We start from the raw sequence: 24,208 nt of genomic DNA on the forward strand, positions 1-24,208 counted from the left end.
CTAACTAACGGTTTTAAAAATCATGAATGCTCGTGCAGGTCCACTTGAAATTTTTCACGAGATCTACTTTTTCAAGTATTCCAGTATTCGAATTTCTCTATTGTTGCGTATATATATAAGAAGTTGGGTGACGGAAAAAAAAGGAAGAAAAAAAATTATTCCTCCTTTCCTGTTTTATATGTCGGTTGAGAGGAAAATATGTAGGTCAGTATATTATTTGGTGGTATTTTAAAAAATTGGAAATGTACCTATTAAATTCTTTAAAATTAAAGAAGTTTTTTAAAATCCCCCACAGTACCGAAAATTTATTAAATATTTACTTGCAATATTCGGAATATTTAATTGCAATGTTTATTGAAAGTTGTGTAAAGATTTAAATGTCCCGATTAAATAAATGTTTAACGCGAAACATTCCTGAACATTTCAATAAAATCTTCGCCTAATTATAATTATAATTAGGCGAAAATATCATTTAAATCATAATAATCATAATAATTGAATTTTGTGATAAGAATTTTATTACTTTTGAAAATAATTGAATTTACACAATCATTTGTAACTTCTTCAAAATTCAATTTTTTTATTGTTTTTAACTAAAATTCTTCTACAAATCCATTATTTTTAGTAATTAATTAAATAGTTATTGGTAAATTTAACTAATTTTGGAAGATTTTGAATTATTAAAATTTTTCAAAAATCTAAGTTAATTAAAATTTCTAATTAAATTCATTCAACATTGAAATTTTATAAAATTTCAAATTAAAACCGTTTGAAGTTCATTTATTTATGAAAATTGTTAACGCAACTCTTTTAAAATTGAATTAGATTTGAAATACTTAAGTAAAATTATTCATTAAATAATCTATTTATTTTATGATAGTTGTTCAAGATTTAAGTTATTTAAAAAGAAATGTTTGTCAGAAATTGAAGGTTTTGTTTTAGAATTCGTGGTAATTTTATAGTTTGTCAAAGAAAAAAGACACAAAAATTCAGAATTTTCTTATGAATTCTAAAAATTTAATTTCTTTCAGTACTTTTAATAAAAATTCCCAATACGTTTTCTCACCCCGCTTTCTTGATTTTAAATAAACGTAACCATTAACAATTAATTTTTTATCCACGATTGTTCCAGAATATTCCATGTTTGACAATTATTAACAAGAATTTTGACAATTATTAACAAGAAATTATTATATGACAAGAATTGTGACACACTAGAATTTGGAAATATACTGTCAAAATTTGTTTCATTGTTTCTATAGCAACCAAAATGCTTTCTTTTATTTTGTCGGGAAAAATACTTGTCGTGAAACTGTCTCGCCTTAAGGGTTTTGGGCCTTGGTCACGAAATCCTAAAAAAAAACGAATAAAATGACCGATAATAAAGTCCTTTTGTTAAAATAAGAGGAAAGAATAAAAAAAAATTGGTGGAAACAAAATAAATATTCCTTTGGTAGTAGATGTGGTATCAGATTCTATAAATGACGGTGCGTAAACTTTATAAGGGAATTAGTAGACGAAGAGAGTGTTAAACCGGTCACTCTCCTTACTTGAGATGTCAGGAGCCGCAGGTGGTCGAATGGTAGTGCAACTACCTCCACTATTTACGTATAGAAAGTGAGTGGACAGGTCGTCGAATCTCCCGTCAAGGGTCAAGGGTCAAACGCACGCGATACCTTATAATCCGTATCGGGTGTCTCGATTAAATCCATTATATTATCTCTGTACTAAATTTACCGAAACTTTTAATTTAATTATTTAAACAGTTTTTCTCCTACCTAAAAGTTTATATTAAAAATAATAAAAACATTCATAAATCTTAATTTTGGTCATAAAATACACGTTTCAAGTTGACAATTCTAAATTTCGATAAATTCGAATAATTAGTGGAATGAAATAAGAAATAGCATCATCAGTGATCCCAATTATCCCTGAAAATTACCCTGGGAATTAAATAGGGGTAAATATACACTAATAGAGAGGCAAAAAATGTACAACCCCTTTTTTTCAGGGTAATGATTATCCACTCTCAGTTCATAACTACAGGTGTCATGATCTATTACCATACAAAGTTACCCCAGATGAGACAGGTTCACCCTTTTTGAAATAAGTCAAAAAAGGGTTGAGGCGTGGCAGAGTTTATAGTTCTGAGTCGCAGGTCATGCAAATACCTGCGGAGACGAATAATAATAATGAAAAAAAAGGGTACCCTTTTACCATGTGCTACAAGAAGGGTTTTAAATTGTATATTCAGATTAAGGTGCATGCGTATCATGAATTATAATAGACCCTTCGCGTGCCGTCACTTGATCCTTTTTTATTCATCGCGATTGTAAACATGTGACTATTTCGTTACTATTTTAAAAGCAAGGGGTCTGAATATACATACTAAAAAAAAATCACTCAGAAGGGATAATATTGAATAATCATTCAGTTTTAATCCTTTTTTTTCAAGAAGCACGACGAATTGTTAGAACAGATCAATTTTTCAACAGTTTTCAATATAATATAATATTTATTAAGATAGGAAAACATTTATTTCAAAAAATAAATGTGAAAAAAATAGAATTTCTAAAGTCAACGTTTTTGCAAAGTTTCGTATTTATTGATGTACGAACTCACTGACTGAGATCGAAAATTCAAAATGGCGGATCCAATATGGCGGTCGAAAAAATTACAAATCTCTCGAATTGGAATAAAATTTGCTACTCGAGGGTTTTTGGGGTCGCTGATTACGAACCTAAAGTCAGATTTTCAAAATTCAAAATGGCGGATCCAATATGGCCGACATTTTTTTCAAAATTGGTCGACCCCGAAAACCCCCAAGTAACAAGTTTCAAAAGCTCCCTAAATTTGAATTAGAAAAATTTTTCACTAATTTTAAATAGTGACCGATTTTTTGCTTTTGAATTAGTTCATTTTACTAATAAATTAGTAGAAATTACTATTAACTAGTAAAATTCACTAATTCAAAAGCAAAAAGTCAATCACTAATTAAAATAATTTAAACATTTTTACTACTTTAAATTTAGAGAGCGAATTTAAGCAATTTGGAAGAAGAATATCAAATTGAGACAAAGTTCACTTATTTTTATTAAGCAATTCAGTGAAAAATTACATTTATTATTAAAGTTTCATTTATTTATTTATTATTTACTTAATTGACAACAGAGAATATAGATTTAATGATTATATGTCATTTTAAAATTAAGGATATCAAAAAATTTCGTTACAAACCTCAGTAAGGAATTATTAATAAATGATATCAGAAAAATAAAAAAAAAAAATAGAAAAAAATAGAAAAAATATAGAAAATATGTATATATTTTGATATATGTATATATATCAAAATAGAAAATTGAAGTTTTTTAAAATTCAAAAATATGGTTTTGGCTTGAATTCATGGATCTATTATTTATTCTTAAATTTTATTTTGAAACTATTGTTATAATAATTCTAGTTGTTATTGGATTGGATTTTGTTTAAATTTATATTATTCAGAGATTTTTACGGTCGCTGATTACGAATTTGAAGCAAGATTTTTAAAATTTTGAAAATTCAAAATGGCGGATCCAATATGGCGGACATTTTTTTAAAAATTCCTCAAATTTGCATAAAGCTTGTTAGTCGGGGGTTTTCGGGGTCGCTGATTACGAAACTAAAGTCAGATTTAAAAAATTAAGAATAAGTAAATCCAAAACTTTTTTAGTTACTTCCTTTCTGGTGTGTTTTAGATTTCTAAATCCATAAAATTGTAAAGATCAACTTAATTATTATCAATGTTAAAGTTTATTACGATCTTAAAATTGTTTCTTATCAAGAAACTAATCATTAGAATTTATAGTATTAACTGCGAAATGAATCAAAAAAATTAATTCTATATCTATAGCAGTTCTAAACATATATTTTTAAAATGATAATAATTATATACATCATAAGTTAATAGTATCAAAATGTAATATCAAGTTTAGCAGTAATAAAACATCCATTTGTTGTAAATTTCTATACCTTGGTTTCAATTATTTCTTTCTATTAACTTCATAGTTCTCTATTATAATATATATCCTGTATACTCAATATTCTCAACAATAAACCACTTCAATCGTCATCTCCATTGAAAATTTCAATTCCCCTAAACGTTTCCCCGCCAAAACTGCACCAAGAATATATATAGAATTTGCTCCCACCCTCTCTCTTTCTTTCTCTCATCCCAAGAATCAGAGCGCGTAGAATATTGTTCGCGCCTCTTTTCTTGAATTCGCGCTATGGAGAAAATTGAAGGTGGGGGCGTCATTAAAATCAATACGCGGCTCGTTTTTCTACCTCTCTCACTGCTTCAGAGCAAGCTTCATAGCGAGCTTCAGAGTCACATCCCCTCTTCTACTCTCTCTCTATATTCCACTCCTGTTCTCTATTCAAGGGGAGGTAAAAGGGCAAAAGAGGGGCTAATTCCCCCACCACTTCTCGAGAGAGAGATTTCTTGGTGGGGGGAGGGAGGAGGAGGGCAAAGAGTCGCAGATCGAAAAGCAACAAGAAAGAAAGAGGGTTGAAGAGAGAGGGGTATACTTACAACCCTGCGATAAGGGAAGGGTATATGACCGCGAGTTTAGGCACGCAGTGAGATGAGAGGGGAATTGCGCGTCTCACTATGACCAATAAGAGCCACTTTAAAACACCTTTTTTACCCCCCTTATCACTGCGCATGTCGGATTCAAATCTTCAATTCTCGGGGAAGCTGTGTGTGTTCGCTATATGGAAATATGATAGCGCGATAAGAGGTGTATAGAGGAGATGGGTTAGGTTATTCGCGATACCAAACTTATGGCGCCTCCCTTTCAACCAATAAGAGACGTTTTAAATCTTTTTTTATATAAAGGGTCCTGCGCATGTCGAATTTAAATCCTCTCCATGTTTATATATCGCCTCACTCTACACTTTATATGAAAAAATCATCCACACCTGTCTTGAAGTCTTCCTTGTGTTCTTGAAGTCTCGTTCTTTTGTCCATTCGAAAAAATTTTTAATATCCTCTCCTCTTTTTTCATCTTCTCGTCATCTTTCTTTTCTCGAAAAATTAGCGAATTCGCCAATTTTCCTTTTCGGAAAAAGAGAAGAAGAAAGAGTTTTTTAAATTTTTGCGAAAATGGGTAAACATCAACCGACGGATGGATTCACCATGGATGACCACTTCTCCTGTTGGTTGGGGTTAAAGTGGCATAAGTTCACACGTGTGGGGTACGATGCGAGAGGCCTCCTGCGGACTCCTTCCTAACTAATTCCTCCTTCAACCCCTCGCCACTAACCACACACAAGCTATCTCTCACAATCTGCAGGGTATTTGTGGCCAAACATTGTATCCGCCACGTGGCATCCTCAACTTTTTGAAATTTTTCAAAATCATCCTCTTCCGATGTTTTCGATTTAACGTTTTGCATAGTTGACATGTTCATAACAACCCTTTAGGAAATATCCCAAAATTATTACCAACCCCCTTGGGTTGGTAATGATTTTAGGATCTTCCCCAATCTTATATATATAGCCAGGGGTTTTTATGAACCCAGGGCAGTTAGGTTCGGTTTCAGTCTCTTAATTTCTCTATCAGATTTTATCAAAGGGAATGGTTTAAACTATCAATCGATTAAACTTTGTTCTCGGGGTAAAAAAAATTTTTTCCCCTTGAAGATAAACAATTGCTCCCCAAAGGATTTATTGAACAAGTGAAGCTGAAATGAAATTTAGTAAATGAAGTCAATACCTGAGGACTAATTACTCTGGTAGGTCGTGAAGGTTTGTTGTGGGGCGGAGAAATTACGAAGGAGTATGGCTGGTGATTGGCCGGTAGTCAGTGCTATCGGGTGATATGCAAATTGCTAGCTCTGGCTTGCTCTCGCTGGTCCACGAGGAAAAAGGCGCGCGCGTGATTCGCGATAGGAACTAGTCGCTGAAGGCGTGACCAGCAATGTCGCGGGCGGCAGGGATTGGTCCTGTTCCTCCCCACCGACGCAAAACTAAATCCCCCACCAGAAGCATTCAGCAGTCCAGGCGGTCGCCGACTACCTACTCTCAATTCTTGTTTTCTTTTTTTTTCGCTTCCCTCCGCCGCTACGGCCTAACGACTCCCCCACCTTGTACTGCCGCCGGACGGTCGGACGGAGGCGTCCGTGTGCCGCCGCCGGCTTAGACCCTAGTGTAGCTGCACACATGCACGCGACAGCATCTAACCGCTCTTTCGCGTTCGCGCTCGAATTCATTCTTCCGATTGCGATAATAACTTCCTATGCGAGGCGTCAGTGACTGATAATACCTTCGACATTCTGGACCATTCTCTCCATGCAATGGATTAAGTGGTCGTGGTCATAATTAAGTGGTCCTGGATTAATTAAGTTCTAGACTGTCAAGTGTGACCTGTCCCCCACCTGACAGTGGTGATTAATTTGATAACGATTTATCCACCTGTCAGGATTGACACTTTTCTGGTATTCACTTTTTAGCAGTTTTACAGTTCATAAGTAGCGTACTGATTGGCGAATAAGGTGTCTGGTGATAACGGATGACTTTTAGTGGATGACAGTGCTTGAGGACCGGTGTAAATAAACGTGAGGTGGGTGACATTGTGTTTTTGAGTGACTCAAAAGAAAGACCATCAGCAATCATCTGGATGACTTGGCGCAATTCACGAATCTCCATGAGGATCAGCAAACTAACGATCGAGAGTTATCAACGAAGATCGTAATTTAAAGGACGATAATAGGGAACCTTGAGGATTCCTCGAGAGGAGTTGTAGACGAGATAGCGAGCACGTTGGATCTCGCGGCGTTGACAAGTTTCGGGGGCGTTTCAGGACCCAGGGTCGCGGTGGCGGGCACCGGGGTCCTCGCGCTGCCCGGCTTGATACCCGAGAAAGGGTTATCAGGTATCCAAGGCGTGCAGGCGAAAACAAAGTCCGCAGGCCTGGCGGGTCTCGATAGTGAGGCGGTACGCCGGTGGGTCGCGGAAGCCGCGCGTACCGTCCGGCAAATTCCGCCTCCGGTGATTGTGCCATCGAGTTCGCAACAACACCTCCCGCAACAGCAGCAGCAGCATCAACAGCATCATCATCATCATTCCGCCCATCGACAGCACCAGGAGTCCAGCCCGCCGTCGGTCGGCACCTCCCCCTTCGCTCTTCCATCATCAATGACCCAAACACCCAGTATGCATCTCCTGGAGAACAATAACCTAATAGAGGCTATGGCTCAACAGCAACAATCCCCCCAGCAGCAGCAGCATCATCAGCAATCCCAAAAGCAGAAACAAAATAGTCCAACAAATAATAACACAATTGAAGCCTGGAGATCAGTTCAGTGGTGGAGTCCCCCAAACAGTGTCCATCAGGAGCAAGTGGTACAACCGCAAAGTCTACCTGGTTCCTTGAGTCAAAGTAGGCAACAGACCTCGGAAATTGATCAGCCCTTGGACTTTTCCGTTGGATCATTGCAACAACAAAGACTGCAGTCGAGAAATCGAACGGTTCATGAGAGACTGCAAGGAAGAATGCAGGACAATAACAATGGAACCGGAAGCGGACCAAAAATCGCAAAGGGTAGCAGCAGAAGGAGTTTTAGTCCTAGCGATGCTAGCTCAAGTGGAAGCGAGGACGAAGGGGTTTCCACTGGAGGAAGTCCCGCGGGTCCACTACGGGGCGTCGAAAATGGTGAGTGAACAATGATTATCAAAAACCGTGACTTCGATGATGAGCAATTTGTTATTACACTCTTTGTACCACATTCACAACCAGCGGCTCTTTCTTTATCATTCCTAATAAATTCCACATCACTTTTCATCTAAACCTGATAGTTTTCTTTCTTTTTAGTTTCCCAATAACATCCAAATCAAATTACATCGTATTAGAAATGGATTCAACCCTAAAAATCATAAGAGTCAATTTCGCTATCTTTTCTCATGTGAAATTGACTCTTACGGTTTTTAGAGTTGAGCCTTCTTCCAAATTCACGATTCAATTATAATGGAATTGCAACCATTCAAATTGTATTCAAAAATGAAAATTTAATTATTCAAATTGTAACTAAGAATTGAATTACTAAAATTGCAATTGAATCTTGAATTTCGAATAGGGTTAAACACTAAAAACCGTATGTTATTTTCGCTATCAATTTGTTCTGTAAAAATTGCTTTGACGGTTTTTAGAGTTTAGCCTTTTTCCAAATTCACGTTTCAATTGTAATCGAATTGCAATCATTCAAATTATAATGAAAATGAAAATTTAATCATTGAATTTCTTTGTATTGGCTATAGTTGTTCCATATCTGGGACTAGAGGCCATTTAACCAGAAGAAAGAAAGAAATCATTGAATTTGTAATTAAATATTGAATTTAATTATCGAAATTGTAATTTAATTGTGAATTTCGAAAAGGGTTAAACTCTTAAAACCGTTTTGTAAAAATTACTTTGGGGGTTTTTAGAGTTGAGCCTTTTTACAAATTCACGTTTTAATTGTAATCAAATTTCAATCATTCAAATTGTAATCAAAAATGAAAATTTAATTATTCAAATTAAACAATTTAATGTAATTACTAAAATTGCAGTTCAATCGTAAAAGCGTTAAAGTCTAAAAACCGTATGTCATTTTCGCCATCAATTTGTTCTGTAAAAATTACTTTTACGGTTTTAGTTGAAACCCTTTTCTGAATTCACCATTCATTTGTAATCGAATTACAATCATTCAAATTTTAAACAAATATTAAAATTTAATTCAAATTCTTTTCCTCAAATTCACTATTCAATTGTAATGGAAGTTTAATTATTCCAAAATAACCAAATTGAAAAATTAATTATTCAAATTGCAACCGAATTGAAAAGTTAACTATAGTATTCAGATTGTAACCGTAAATTGAATTACTCAGATTGTATAACGATATAGAAAACTTAATTATTAAAAAATAGTGATCGAATATTTATAATTACTCAAATTGTCATCAAAGTGGAATGGAGACAAATAATTATTGGGAATGATAAGGAACAAAGTGTGTTTAACTAAAAAGGATCATTTTTCAAAAATACATTTTTGAATATTACAAGAGGGAGAATACAACAACAAATGTTGGAATAGGATATGGGGTATGTCAGCTGTTCATCCAGCATCATCCCCAGGCGTTAAACACCCACGCGTCCTTTCTAAACTCATATTGTACTCCGACTCATTGTTATATTGTGCGTGCGATGCTACATTGTGCAAGATTCATCACCCTCCCATTAAAAACTCACCTGTCCCAAAATATTCTCGCGTGCAGCACTCTTCAAATGCACTTCTGCATTTGGAGCACCGGACCCCTTTCTTATATTCTACTTTGCATTTACAAAAAAAAAGAGTTACTAGTTTCATTGTTAACTTTAATCAAATTGCAACAATTGATACCCAAAAGTCTGAATCAAATAAAAAATTGATCTAAATTTTTGGGCAATCAATTTGATTCACTTTAGTAGGAGTTGTAATTTTAATATACTATCAAGAAAACTGTATAGTATAGTCTCTTCTATAGTCTATATAAAATTAATTACTTGTTTGAATACTATAATTTCTATAAAGCATCAATTTGGGTTGTTATATCATTAGATGATAAGGATCTCTAATTGAAACGTTTCAATTATCTATTTTAATAACCGTATGTCTTAATATTCATTTATTGATGTTAATGTGTGAAAATTAACATGTTTGTTTATACGGGATTGTTGTCAGTGTGTAAACCTACGACTTAAATGATTATGTGTCTACTATGACTTAAATGATTGTGTGTATCTAAATGATATGTATGTCTAAATGATGTGTAACCATATGTATGTACAAATAATTATGTTTCTATATATATGTGTACCTTTAGATGATGGTGTTCCACACTCAATACCTCGTGTGTGTCTTGGTTATTTTCATAAACATATATTATCCATTTCTAATTCATGTTAAATGAACTGTGAAACTAGCAGGTTATTAATCAGTTAAGATTTCTTTCAATGTTCTTATTAATCACATTACCACCTGGAGGTGTTGTTCGACTTTTGATTCCGGCTTCCTGATAAGCATCTCTCTCAGACGTGTGGACAGTCTATGAATTTTAAAGAAATCGTTGATCGGATTTTGAGATAGTGTCACATTAAGCTGTGAAATTAACATATTTGAAATAATCCAATGTCAAAATTCATCTGTTTCAACTAATTGTTGAATCTTGTTATACCTAACAGCATCCGAATATTCAGGATATCCTTTAATTTTAGGAAATGATTAATTAGTATAATATATTAATTTTTAATCATAAAAGTAGTATTTAAAATTTATTCAGATCATCTTGTTAACTTCTTTTAAGGTTTAAAAACGAGAAAAAATGTTTTTGAACAAAATTATTTGAGTGCAGTATAGATTTTTTATCATAAAAATAAATGAGTGTCTCATGCAAACGTGTACAACTGATAATAATTTACGATAAACTAATGTACAATTCGTCATTCATTGTTAGTCAATTACGAGGAATTGTCTGATCTTTTATAACGTTTCACAGTTTTTGATCTTTGCCGACGCGCATAAATTATATTTAAAGAGCTCAATTCTCTATAATTAGTCATCATCTCTCCCACTTCTCACTTCATTAAATTAATTTGAATAGCCCGCATTTCCAGGAATGCAAACAACTTATATATATGTATACGAAAAATTACCATCAGCTATATTAGACGCAACATCCTTTTGGAGAAATATTAATTATTATTTTGTCGCAAATATTGACAAAATTAATCCAATTCACACAAAACATACATAAAATTCTAGCTTTAATATCTATATATACTCGAAACGGAATTTAATGCTTATCAGTCAAATCTAATTAGATCGCGTATAAATAAAAAGAATCACGTTTTTCAACAATGTTCTAAATGGACATTTAGAATATGACAATATAATAAATTTCAGATGAATAGATTGTTTTTGAAAGAATAGAAGTATATTTCAAATGATAAGTTAAATATACTTATTGATGAAAATTGATAAAAATTTACTAAAAATGAGAATGTAAAAATTGATATGAAGAATCATTATTATAAATAAGTCAAAGTGCAGGTGAGATAATTTCTTTTTAAGAAAAATGTTACATGAACCTTTTTTACTACTATAATCATCATCAGAATAGTTGAAACTCCATAAAAAAAATGTGTGGACAATTTGTACAAATTAATCCAGTTATGACAAGATTAGCACTTAAATGTTTGAGAGGAGCGATTTATCCATCATTTTATGCGTTGCGTGATGATTCGCAACACGTGTGCAACTGTGCTTGAGAGGCACGTGATAACAAAAAAAAGACAAATCTATGAATGAAAAAAATTACACAACTTTTTTATAGTTAAAAAAGAGGATTAATCTGTTGTTAAAAGAGGATGAAAGAAGATAAGTCTACAGACTCTCCAACATCTGGTTCATAATTTAACGTTGGAGTACTAAATTACCCCAAAACTTGTATTGTTCCTGAAGTGTTCGTATTTATTCAAAAATAAGTTTAAAATAATGCATATTTTTTCAATTCTTCCTATCTTCTAAAATTTGGTTTAAAAAATTGAAAATTCGAAAACAAATACCTTAAATTTCACAAAAGAATAATATAAATTGAATTTTGGCTAGAATACCAAAATACCCCGCATAGGAGGGGTTAAAATGGACATCTAGGGGTAAAATGAGCATCAATTTGTATAAGGAGAATTTATTTGTATACAGTTACAAGGAGGATAACCTGTATATGTTAAGAAAGGAAAAAAGGAGGATAAACTTAACAGGAAGATCAAAAACTAAAATTTAATTCTTACTCAATTAATATAATTTCTGTATTTCAATTATTGCCCGCGATATAATAGAAGATAAATTGTTTATAAATATCCGATAAGAACTTAACATGCTAACTAGGTGAGGCAGATGGCGTCAATTTTTAATTTATCTCACTGATAAGTAATCTGACGCACGATAAAAGATTTAAAATGCGTATTACACCTATCTATATTTTATATATTTACAAGTACATTTCTCTATCTATGGTGATTTCGAATTAGTCACAATATCCTTGAATTCGTTCTTTTTTTTCATTTTACTAAGCCACTAAAGGTATATACATTCGTTATTCGCATATAATAGCGTCATACTGAAATTCTCACGAATTTTCCAATTCGCATAAAATATAATAATTATTCTCACGATCGTTATCTTTATTTATATACATGAAACTTGTCAATTACTCACAGTTTTTGAAAAAAAAAATTTTCAAAAACTCTTCGAGAAATGAAAATTTTACGTCATTCATCTATTTTGAATATATTTTGATATTAATCTTAAATATATACAAAATTTTGCGTATAAAGAAAATTAGAAAATTTGTTTTCCCCTTTCGGATCAGGATTTAAATATATTTCTATATAGGAAAAGATTATAAGATAGGAATTTTTTATTCATTGTCAGCGTAACAGTATGATTTGAATCTTTTTCTGTGTCTCAATGAAGAAAAAATGCAATGAGAGATTAAATAATAAATCAATCGTTAAATGCCTTGACAAGAAAACGCGATAGAGAGGGCTGATAGACGGTATAGCGCGATTCTCGAGGAGAGCCGTCGGACGACTCGCGTGCGGAAAATTAGATAGCGTTTCAATTCGTGAAAGTAAACTAATGACGATTTTACCACTTGGTTCCCGTTCGTGATCATTGATCTTTGAATTTAAAAAAAAGCGATTTTATTTCTTTAACAAAAAACCGCAACAAAACGGTGTTTCTTGATTTCCTATATACTTGAGTTTTTATGATCTATTCGTTTCTAAATTTTATTTCGTAAAACAACGATGATCCCGCTCCACAAATATAGAGTCTTATATTCCGCCATTTATGGATCCACTCTATTTTGAATTTTTCATCATTGAGCTCGAAACTAAAACATTTTCCCTAAAGTCGATATTTTCGTCAAATTCCAAAAAATTAATCCTTAAATAATGTTATAGTAATAAATAATAAATATGTGACGAACTCTGAAGTAAAGGTATACGAAGAAGAAAATTATTAAAAACTGATTTTAGTTTTATACAATAATGCGAGAAATATAATGTTTAATTATATAATTTTTGTTATATGGTGGTAATTTTTCCCTCATTGAATAAAGCTTGTAAAAAAGCCACCATATTGGATCCGCCATATTCAATTTTCAAAATCAAAGCAATCGCAAGAGGACACTTTAAAATATCTATCATTTTGAAACCGTCATGCATCAATTCATTTTGAACCTGATTTTTAATTTAAAAAAAGGAAACAATTACTTTTGTGATATAAATTATAAAATTAACCCTCCAAAAAATTTATCAACATTTAAATGATAACAATCCCTGTTAATTATCGATTTACAGTTTTGGGTGATTAATATAATCGACAACGCATATAATACAGGTATATACACAATATAAATATTATATATACGTCATTGGGAAAACCAAGGCTTGGTTCGCTTGACTAAAGATAAAGGCCGGATTTATAAAGACGCGACCGGAAACGATACAAATATTAGCCTCGAGATTTGGATTCCCGAAAGAATATATAAATATATGACGAAAAGCATGAATAAATAATCCATATAACCTCATTTTTTTCTTCAAAAAAAAAAATCTATATAAAAAATACAATAAAATTTTTTTTCTTAATTTTTTTGATATAATATGATATCGATACCTATATATAAATGGGAGAGAAAAATATCAGCGAGTTTGATGAAAATAGTTGTTGACTTGCGATTTGTAAGTCAATAATGTATCATTCCCGAAGGTAAAACAAGGAAATAAATATTTTGCTCGGGAGTAATTGGCAAGATGCAGATTCTACCGCATTCAACTATTTGCTATATATACAATACAGTTAATGGACTGGAATTATTCATCTGGAATTTTATACATGTATTTATATATATATATCCACATATATTATATATTATACTATATGGAAAAATTCACAATTGCATGAAAAGACGCAACTTACTATTAATTCGCTTGACGGTTTTCTTGTATAACGGTATAAATAAATGTTAGAGAATTAAGCATATAGAAATATATATAGAAGAATGTGGATTCACTGTTGGCTTGTAATCATTTGATCATTAGTGGACAAAAGGCTACTTTGACATGCAGTTTTCAAGTAATTGCTTTTCAATAGGGGTTCAGTTTACATATTCTAGAATTTAAGTAAATTAAAATTAAAACTAATAAGTAATACTGAAAAAATTAATGCATTTTTCCTTTTTTTCGGCAAATCAAAAACAAATTTATTCTTTTTTTAAGAAACGCAATTTTTACTATTTTTCATATTCAATAAATAGGTATAGCACAAAAAAAACTTTTTTTTAAATAACAAGTATGATATGCCAAACATTTTTTTAAATAACAAGTGTTAACTGACAAACATTTTTTAAATAACAAGTATGAACTGCCAAACATTTTTAAATAACAAGTTTGAACTGCCAAACATTTTTTAAATAACAAGTATGATATGCCAAACATTTTTTTAAATAACAAGTGTTAACTGACAAACATTTTTTAAATAACAAGTATGAACTGCCAAACATTTTTAAATAACAAGTTTGAACTGCCAAACATTTTTTAAATAACAAGTATGAGCAGCAAAACATTTTCGTAAATAACAAATATGAACTGCCAAACATTTTCGTAAATAACAAGTATGAAATGCCAAACATTTTTTAAATAACAAAAAATCTCAAATAGTGGCTGGACAAAAAATAATTTTTAATTTTTAAGCAAAAAAAATTTCTTTTTGTTTTAAGAAAAAACAATTATTTAAAAATATCTCTACGTGAAATAATAAAAATAATAATAATAGCAAATTGTAAAAATAGTAATAATAATAATAGTAAATAATAAAAATAGTAATAATAATAGTAAATAATAAAAATAGTAATGATAATAATGAAGAAGGTGTAACTTTGAAGATTCGTCAAAAGCGGAAGTGCAACCTGTTACAGTCTTACGTCATGATGGGTCGACCGCCTCCTTATTTACCCGTCGACGTTCCCGATTATAGTTTCGACTTTCGAATTAAGGTCTGGAATAACCTGTTCAAACCGCTTTGGGGGCTTTCTGAATTTCACAGATTAGAGTATATACCTATATATATGTATTTTTTATGCATAATTAATTTTTGCACAATTATCTTCACACGTTATTATTTCAGAGGTTCCTCAAATTTACGGTTAAATTTACAATAACAATAATAACAATAATAACAGTAATAATAACAGTAATTATTAATAAATAATGATATAACAATAATTGTAATAATTTTAACAAAAACAACAATAATACTATTAATAATAAGAAAAATGGTAAAAATAACAATAGTAGTGAGATAAATAATAATAATAACAATAAGAAGAAGAAGTAGAAGAAAAATAAGAATAGTTGAAAAACCACAGGGGATGTAGAATTATAAATAAATGTAGAAATACAATAGAAAAAATAATAACAATAAAAATGATAAGATTAATAATAATTGACATATTTTGATGTTTAGTACAGGTGCGTAGTATTAGTAACAAGGAAAATAAAAAACTTTTGCAGTGTAAACGAGAGTAAAGTGAAATAACATTAACAAATAATTGTAAAACTTTTGCAGTGTAAACGAGAGTAAAGTGAAATAACATTAACAAATAATTGTACGTAATAAAAGACAATTATTTGAATAACAAATGATGATATTAACAAACCATTAAAGTGTCATTCAGGAAAAAAACAATTATAAAGACAAACAATCGTTGTTGGAGTAAACAATTCCCGTATAATGCGTATAGTTCTAAGAAATTTTTTTAATATAAGCAAGGTATAAATATCACAATTAATAGACAAAGAAAAATATTTCTACATAGATAATAAAGAAAAAAAAAGTTTGTCTTGTGTTCTTCTCCTTAAAACACACTATTTGTAAAAATAGAATTAGATTATTATCACAGAATAGAAAATTAATCATTCTTTGAATTAAGTTTTCACCTTGGTTTTAGCAATATACACTGAAAAAAAAATTTATTTGGTTCAAATAACCAATTACTTGTCTATTAATTAAATAAATATTTACTTGAATCAAATAACTTTTATTGAAATCATTTAAATAATATTTGCTTCAAATTCAGAAATTATTGATTCAAATATAATTTATTTGATTTGAATAAAAATTATTTGACTCAAGTAAATATTTATTTAATATTTCGCAGGATCGAAAAAAGTTTTGCGAATAATAAACATAAAAAATTAACAAAAAATAACAAGAAATCAGCAAAAGGTAAGTATAATGATTCATGATTGAAGAAAGACTTGCAGAAAGCTGATAATACAAGTTTGTTGCAAGCTTACAGTTAAATTCGAGGTTGAATTAAAAACTGTGTAAAAATTGGTGAACGTTAAAAAAATTGAACATTTTGTAAAACACTTACTTTGAAAGTAGGATCAGTAAAAGGTAATATACCCTCTTACTGATACCAAACTCTTACCACAATACCGATAAAGTATCGAATGATTTATTGCCAATTTTCGATTATTTCAAAAAGAACATATTATAATATTATAGCGAGAAATGAAAAAAAGAAATAAATCCCCTTTTTCATTAAATCAAGGCAATAAAATTTTCAAGCATGTTTAACCCTCTAATTGTACGTCAATTAATATCCAAAAATAATGGTGTATAATTATGCAAAGCTTGGAGGATTTTTTTTTAAAGAAGGGTCCCTTTCATATAAAGTCAAACCAAAAGAAGCCTGGAGGGTAAATTACGAAATCTCACCTGTTACACGTGCGCAGAAACAAAAAAAAGAGAGTGAGAGAGAGAAAAAAACAACGAGTATGGATCTAGTGCTCTTTCCAAGTGGGTGGACGAGTAGGATATATAGAAGGGATGGGAAAAACAGAGTATGGGGATCCTTAGAGGTCGCTATCTACGTAGCAGGTAGAGCCGCCGGGATAAATCTCACCTTGGCTAGGTCAGGTTAGGACACGACCAAGAGGATTCCAATAAGGATTGGTTTAGCTAGGGGTCATGTGGCATTGGCGATCCCCCTTTTTTCCGTCCCCTCGCAAACACACACATATACATGCACACACAGTATCCTTTCATTAGTGGAAAAGAGATACTGAAATCGATCAGGTAGGCACCTTCGCTAAAGACTAATCCTTTCTTCATGCGGTGGGTAAAGAACACATGGTCGACAAATCACTATCGTTTTGCGACACGCGACCAACTTTTCTCTCTCTTTTTTTTCTTTCATTTCTTCTTCCTTTCTTTAGTAAAGCAGTCAACAATGAGCTGGGGCCACGTGTCCTCTTCACCATTCTTTTGCCAGTGTTCGAAGATTCTTATCAGTTCGCATTCTTTCTTTCTCTCCTTCTTTTTTTTCCATTCGAAATTTTACATATCAGTCAAAAAATTCCTTTTATTAAAGAATTCTCTTTTTTTCTTTATTAATCATGTCACAAGGACTTGTAGAGAAAAATTGCGAAAAAAGTTTTGTGAATCAAGTTGTAAATATCCAAATGTGTAAAGAGTGATGAAAGTTTACGTCTATATTGTTTGGAAAAGTTGGAATTATGCAAATTGTGCGAATCCGTTCACTTTTGTTTCGATGCTTGTATATATGTTCCAAGGTAAGAAAATTTGCAATGATGAATATTTAAGAAGAGCAAGTATTTATGAAATCGAGTATTTTCACAGCAGTTCTCTAAAATTTACATTCTAAGGAAAATCATTTTCGATGGAAGATAAAAAGTGAGTGTGTTTGAAAGTTGAAAATTTTAAACATTCATTTTCAGTTATAAGAATAGTAATGATACTGCAAATAATCGAATCGAAAAATAAATAACAAGTATGAAATGCCGAACATTTTTTTAAATAACAAGTATGAACTGCCAAAAATTCTTAAATAACAAGAATGAACTGCCAAACATTTTTTCAAATAACAAGTATGAACTGCCAAACATTTTCGTAAATAACAAGTATGAAATGCCAAAAATTTTTTTAAATAACAAGTGTGAACTGCCAAACATTTTTTTAATAACAAGTATGAACTGCCAAACATTTTTTAAATAGCAAGTATGAACTGCCAATCATTTTTTTAAATAACAAGTATGAGCAGCAAAACATTTTTTAAATAAGAAGTATGAACTGCCAAACATTTTTTAAATAACAAGTATGAACTGACAAACATTTTTTAAATATCAAAAAATCTCAAATAGTGCTGTACAAAAAATAATTTTCAATTTCTAAACAAAAAAAATTTTTTTTTGTTTTGGGAAAAAACAATTATTTAAATAACAAGTATGAACTGCCAAACATTTTTTTAAATAACAAGTATGAACTGCCAAACATTTTTTAAATAACAAGTATAAACTGCCAAACATTTTTTAAATAACAAGTATGAACTGCCAAACATTTTTTCAAATAGCAAGTATGAAATGCCAAACATTTTTTAAATAACAAGTATGAACTGCCAAACATTTTCTTTAATAACAAGTATGAACTGCCAAACATTTTCGTAAATAACAAATATAAACTGCCAAACATTTTCGTAAATAACAAGTATGAAATGACAAAAATTTTTTAAATAACAAGTGTGAACTGCCAAACATATTTTAAATAACAAGTATGAAATGCTAAACATTTTTTAAATAACAAGTGTGAACTGCTAAACATTTTTAAATAACAAGTATGAACTGCCAAACATTTTTTAAATAACAAGTATGAACTGCCAAACATTTTTTCAAATAGCAAGTATGAAATGCCAAACATTTTTTAAATAACAAGTATGAACTGCCAAACATTTTCTTTAATAACAAGTATGAACTGCCAAACATTTTCGTAAATAACAAGTATGAAATGCTAAACATTTTTTAAATAACAAGTGTGAACTGCTAAACATTTTTAAATAACAAGTATGAACTGCCAAACATTTTTTAAATAACAAGTATGAACTGCCAAACATTTTCGTAAATAACAAGTATGAAATGCCAAACATTTTCTTAAATAACAAATATGAACAGCTAAACATTTTCGTAAATAACAAATATAAACTGCCAAACATTTTCGTAAATAACAAGTATGAAATGCTAAACATTTTTTAAATAACAAGTGTGAACTGCTAAACATTTTTAAATAACAAGTATGAACTGCCAAACATTTTTTAAATAACAAGTATGAACTGCCAAACATTTTCGTAAATAACAAGTATGAACTGACAAACATTTTCGTAAATAACAAGTATGAAATGCTAAACATTTTTTAAATAACAAGTGTGAACTGCCAAACATTTTTTAAATAACAAGTATGAACTGCCAAACATTTTTTAAATAACAAGTATTACCTGGCAAACATTTTTAAATAAGAAATATGAACTGCCAAACATTTTTGTAAATAACAAGTATGAACTGCCAAACATTTTTTTTAATAACAAGTATGAACTGCCAAACCTTTTTAAATAACAAGTATGATCTTCCAAACATTTTCGTAAATAACAAGTATGAAATGACAAAAATTTTTTAAATAACAAGTGTGAACTGCCAAACATATTTTAAATAACAAGTATGAACTGCCAAACATTTTCTTTAATAACAAGTATGAACTGCCAAACATTTTCGTAAATAACAAATATAAACTGCCAAACATTTTCGTAAATAACAAGTATGAAATGCTAAACATTTTTTAAATAACAAGTGTGAACTGCTAAACATTTTTAAATAACAAGTATGAACTGCCAAACATTTTTTAAATAACAAGTATAAACTGCCAAACATTTTTTAAATAACAAGTATGAACTGCCAAACATTTTTTCAAATAGCAAGTATGAAATGCCAAACATTTTTTAAATAACAAGTATGAACTGCCAAACATTTTTTTTAATAACAAGTATGAAATGCTAAACATTTTTTAAATAACAAGTGTGAACTGCTAAACATTTTTAAATAACAAGTATGAACTGCCAAACATTTTTTAAATAACAAGTATGAACTGCCAAACATTTTCGTAAATAACAAGTATGAAATGCTAAACATTTTTTAAATAACAAGTGTGAACTGCTAAACATTTTTAAATAACAAGTATGAACTGCCAAACATTTTTTAAATAACAAGTATGAACTGCCAAACATTTTCGTAAATAACAAGTATGAAATGCCAAACATTTTCTTAAATAACAAATATGAACAGCTAAACATTTTCGTAAATAACAAGTATGAAATGCTAAACATTTTTTAAATAACAAGTGTGAACTGCTAAACATTTTTGAATAACAAGTATGAACTAGAGATGCATGCCAAGACAAGAATTTCAATTGTCTTGATTGATATCGCTTGAAACCAATATTTTTTAAAACATAATTTTATTAATCATTCTTTTGTTTTATATAGTTTCAATCTTGTATTGTTTTTCAAGCGATATCGAGCTATATTCTTGTATAACAAAGCTGTCAAAGTAAGGTTAAAATTATGTTTTTGTGATTTCGACTATAAAGTTCGTATATATTTAAAATAAAGAATGGAAGGCCCAGAATCCTGTCAAACAGTTAAAAAAAGGAAAAAAACAGAAATTTTGGATACAATTTTCGAATATGCTCATACAGAAAACGGAGAAAAATTTGCTAAATGCAAAAAATGTGTCGAAGAAAAAAGTGTAGAAAAAATTATAAAAATGAAAAATGGAAATACAAGTGGTACAAAACGTCATGTTCAAAACTATCATCCCGAAGAATTCGCTTTGGCATTTGGATATGAAGCATCTAAAATTGAAGTACTTTATAAAAGAAAACTTATTCTTAATTTATTTTTAAGTTATAAACAATAATATTTCGTATTTAATTGCAAATATTTTTCTTTAACCTTTCGATTTCATACTTTTTTCAAACGTGTAGATCACACTGGATAGTTACCATCAATGGTAATTTTTAAGTATTTGTATTTTCGAAACGATTAAGTTTACAGAAACAGGGGATTTTTGGTTAAAATTTAATGTTTTAGAATATTTTTCAAGGAGTTTTGATTAAAAATTAAAAATATATGGTATTGATAAAATTCAATGAATCTTTCAAGAAAAATGAAAATATTTCCTGGGTGGCTACCACCCAGTGTGACCTTGAAGGGTTGAAGATTGCTTTAAATTATAATTTTTGTTTTATTAAAATAAAATAATATGATAAATAATTGTCACATTTTTTACTTCAGAAATTCGACCAAAATAAATTGAATAATTTGACAGTGGAATGGGTGGCGAAAAAATACTTACCACTAAACTTTTTCGATGACAAATTTACTCAAGAGTTCTTTGGATATTTAAACAAAGATGCAAAATTACCACAAAGAAACGCTTTAAGATCAATGTTGTCTAAAACTTTTATCGAGATGAAAAAATTAGTTATGCTGGAAATGCAAAACAATTCATCGAAAGTTTCGTATGATTTAGATGGTTGGTCGTCGATTGCCGGAAAATCATATTATGGAATTAACGGTAACAATATTTATCATTCTGCGTGGGAATTTTTTAATTTTTTGAATTATATATATATTGTATAAAAAAATATTTAAAATATCAAAAATAAGTATGCCAAATTTAAAACAACAAAAATATTATTAACACTTGTTTTTGTATGTAGCTAAACGTAACATTTAATTTTTTAAAATCTATGGCAATTCATATTTTACATAAAGGAACCGCGAAATTTTTAAAACTATTTGTAAAATAAAAGACAGCTTTAATGTATGTTCATAATATATCGAATTATGAATTCAAGTTTGCCACAAAAATTTAATTTTGATTTTCCCTGATTTTTCCTTCATTTCCAGACAGAATTTTTACTTTTTCCCTAACCCTAAAAAATAATTTGATTCACTCTAAAAATTATTAGATACTGAGAAAAATATTCTAATAAATTTATTTACAATTTTTTTTAATTGTAAAATTATTCTAAAAGAACAATAACTTCTTTTTTAAATACATATTTAATCATTATTATTTTTCTATAGAAATTAGGATTTATTTGAAGTTTCTCGAAATTATTTTCATCATAAAAATTCGATTATTTTTAAAAATTCACGCAATAATTGTTTCAATATTAAATTATTATTATCTCAAATTTGAACCGAAATTCATTTATAAATCAATTTTTATAAAAAAATTCTATAAGAATTCATTTATTTAAATACAAAAATAAATAATTTATTCAATAATTGCATGTTTTTAAAATTTAATTTTGATGAAGAATTTTATTAAATTTTGTTTAAATAACTGAAATATTGTCAAAAATTTTATTAAGATTGTTTATAATAATTTAATTCTTGAGAATAATTTTGTTGCTTATCAAGATAATTGAATTCTTTTGCAGAGTTACTTAAAATTTTTGAAAATAATTGATTTTCTGCAGCAAATTAAAAGGCAATTATGAAAATAGAATTTAATTATTAGAACGAATTTTATTATTTTTATTTACGAAAATAATTGAATGTTTTCGTAGAATTTTATAAAAAAAAATTTTCTTCTAATTACATTATTTGATAAATTTTATGAAAATAGTAAATATTGAAAATTGTTAAATTGCGATAAACTTTTGAAAACAATTAAAATTTTGCAAAGAATTTTATGAATTAATGAAAATTTAATTTTTCCAGTACTTTTAATAAAAATCTCTGACCTTTTTCCTCATTTCCCTGACCAATTCTTCTTTCCCTGAATTTTCCCTGATTTCCTTGACCTGTGACAATTGTATACAATTGTATTTTTTATAATTTAGGGCATTACATTGACGATGATTGGATTCTGCATTCCATTACATTGGATTTTATTCCATCTAAAGGATGTCACACCGGAAAATGTATTGCAAAATTGTTTAATGATTTCCTTATCGAATACAATCTTAAGCGAAAAGTTCAAGGGATAACGCTAGACAATGCTTCCAACAATACGACTTTTATCGCAGAACTTGCTGTATTAATGGATGAAGACGATATCGAGTTTGACAAAGAAAATCAACATTTCCGTTGTCTGGCGCATGTACTAAATTTGGCTGTGCAAGATTTCTTAAAAAAATTAAATTTAATATCCGATAAAGATGTAATGGAAAATATCAATGAAAGCGAAATTATCGAAGATGAGGAAGACGGAGAGGAAAGGCAAGAAATAGAAATTGATGTACAGAAAATGAGTAATGAATCTCCAGTTCGAAAACTGAAAACTTTATTTTTGAAAATAAAATATAGTGAGCAGCTAAGAAACAAATTAGATTGTTTCTGCGTTTCTTTAAACGTGAAGAAGATGGCACCAACTATAGATGTAAAGACAAGGTGGAACTCAACCGAAATGATGATTGGTAAGGGAATAAAATTGAAAGAACCGTTGAAGTTATTATGTTCCACTAATAAAGAAATGGAAGGACTTTTAATAACGGAGTCAGATTGGAAACTTCTCGAATATGCTCAAAAATACCTCAAACATTTTAAAGCTTTGTCTGATCTATTTTGCGGGGAAAAGTATGCAACATTGCCTTTAGTAGTCGTTGGCTTTAATTTATTGTGCGATGAAATAGAGAAGGGGATTCGAAAAATTGACGAAAAAGCTGAGAAAAATTATTTTGATGAAAAAGTACGCAATGCACTTTTTTATGCTCTTGAAAAATTGATGAAGCATTATAAAAAGTGCAATTGGAACTATTGTACAGCACTTATATTGGATCCTCGATTTAAAATTGAAAGTTTTTACAGAACAGAATGGGGTAAGGAAATGGTAAAAACATCACTTTCACAATTTGAAAGAATTTACAAACAAGAGTATTACACTCCAGTTTTGAAAAATGCTGATGAAAAAGACCAGAAAATCGATAAAGATCAATATTTGACAGAAGAATCGGAATCCAGCGACGACGAAACACTAAATATATATTCATTTTTTGAGAAAACCAAACGTTCAAGAAAACAACAGGCGTCAAGAAAAAAACAAAAAGAAGACTGGAGACAAGAAATAGACGACTATTGTCGTGAAGAGACAGTTGATGGCAATGTAGACATAATTATGTGGTGGAAGCAAAACGCATCTCGGTTTCCAAATCTATCAAAAATGGCCAGGGATTTCCTTTCAATCCAAGCAACTTCTGTTTCGGCAGAACGACTCTTTTCC

The 24,208-nt window shown here is 30.1% G+C and overlaps 1 protein-coding gene across 2 annotated transcripts in view; it reads left to right on the plus strand.

The window, feature by feature from the left end:
• The first annotated feature begins 7,162 nt into the window (after window positions 1–7,162).
• LOC122509119 (POU domain protein 2-like) overlaps window positions 7,163–24,208 on the plus strand; it is a 185,636-nt gene continuing 168,590 nt past the window's right edge. For both annotated transcript variants that reach the window (XM_043622914.1, XM_043622915.1), the window contains exon 1: window positions 7,163–7,693. In XM_043622914.1, coding sequence (XP_043478849.1) covers window positions 7,177–7,693 — 517 coding nt within the window. In that variant the 5' untranslated portion in view covers window positions 7,163–7,176. The remainder of the gene's footprint in view (window positions 7,694–24,208) is intronic.

Source organism: Leptopilina heterotoma, unplaced genomic scaffold (assembly GCF_015476425.1).
Source record: "Leptopilina heterotoma isolate Lh14 unplaced genomic scaffold, ASM1547642v1 Lhet_6, whole genome shotgun sequence".
NCBI classification, from domain to species: Eukaryota; Metazoa; Arthropoda; class Insecta; order Hymenoptera; family Figitidae; genus Leptopilina; species Leptopilina heterotoma.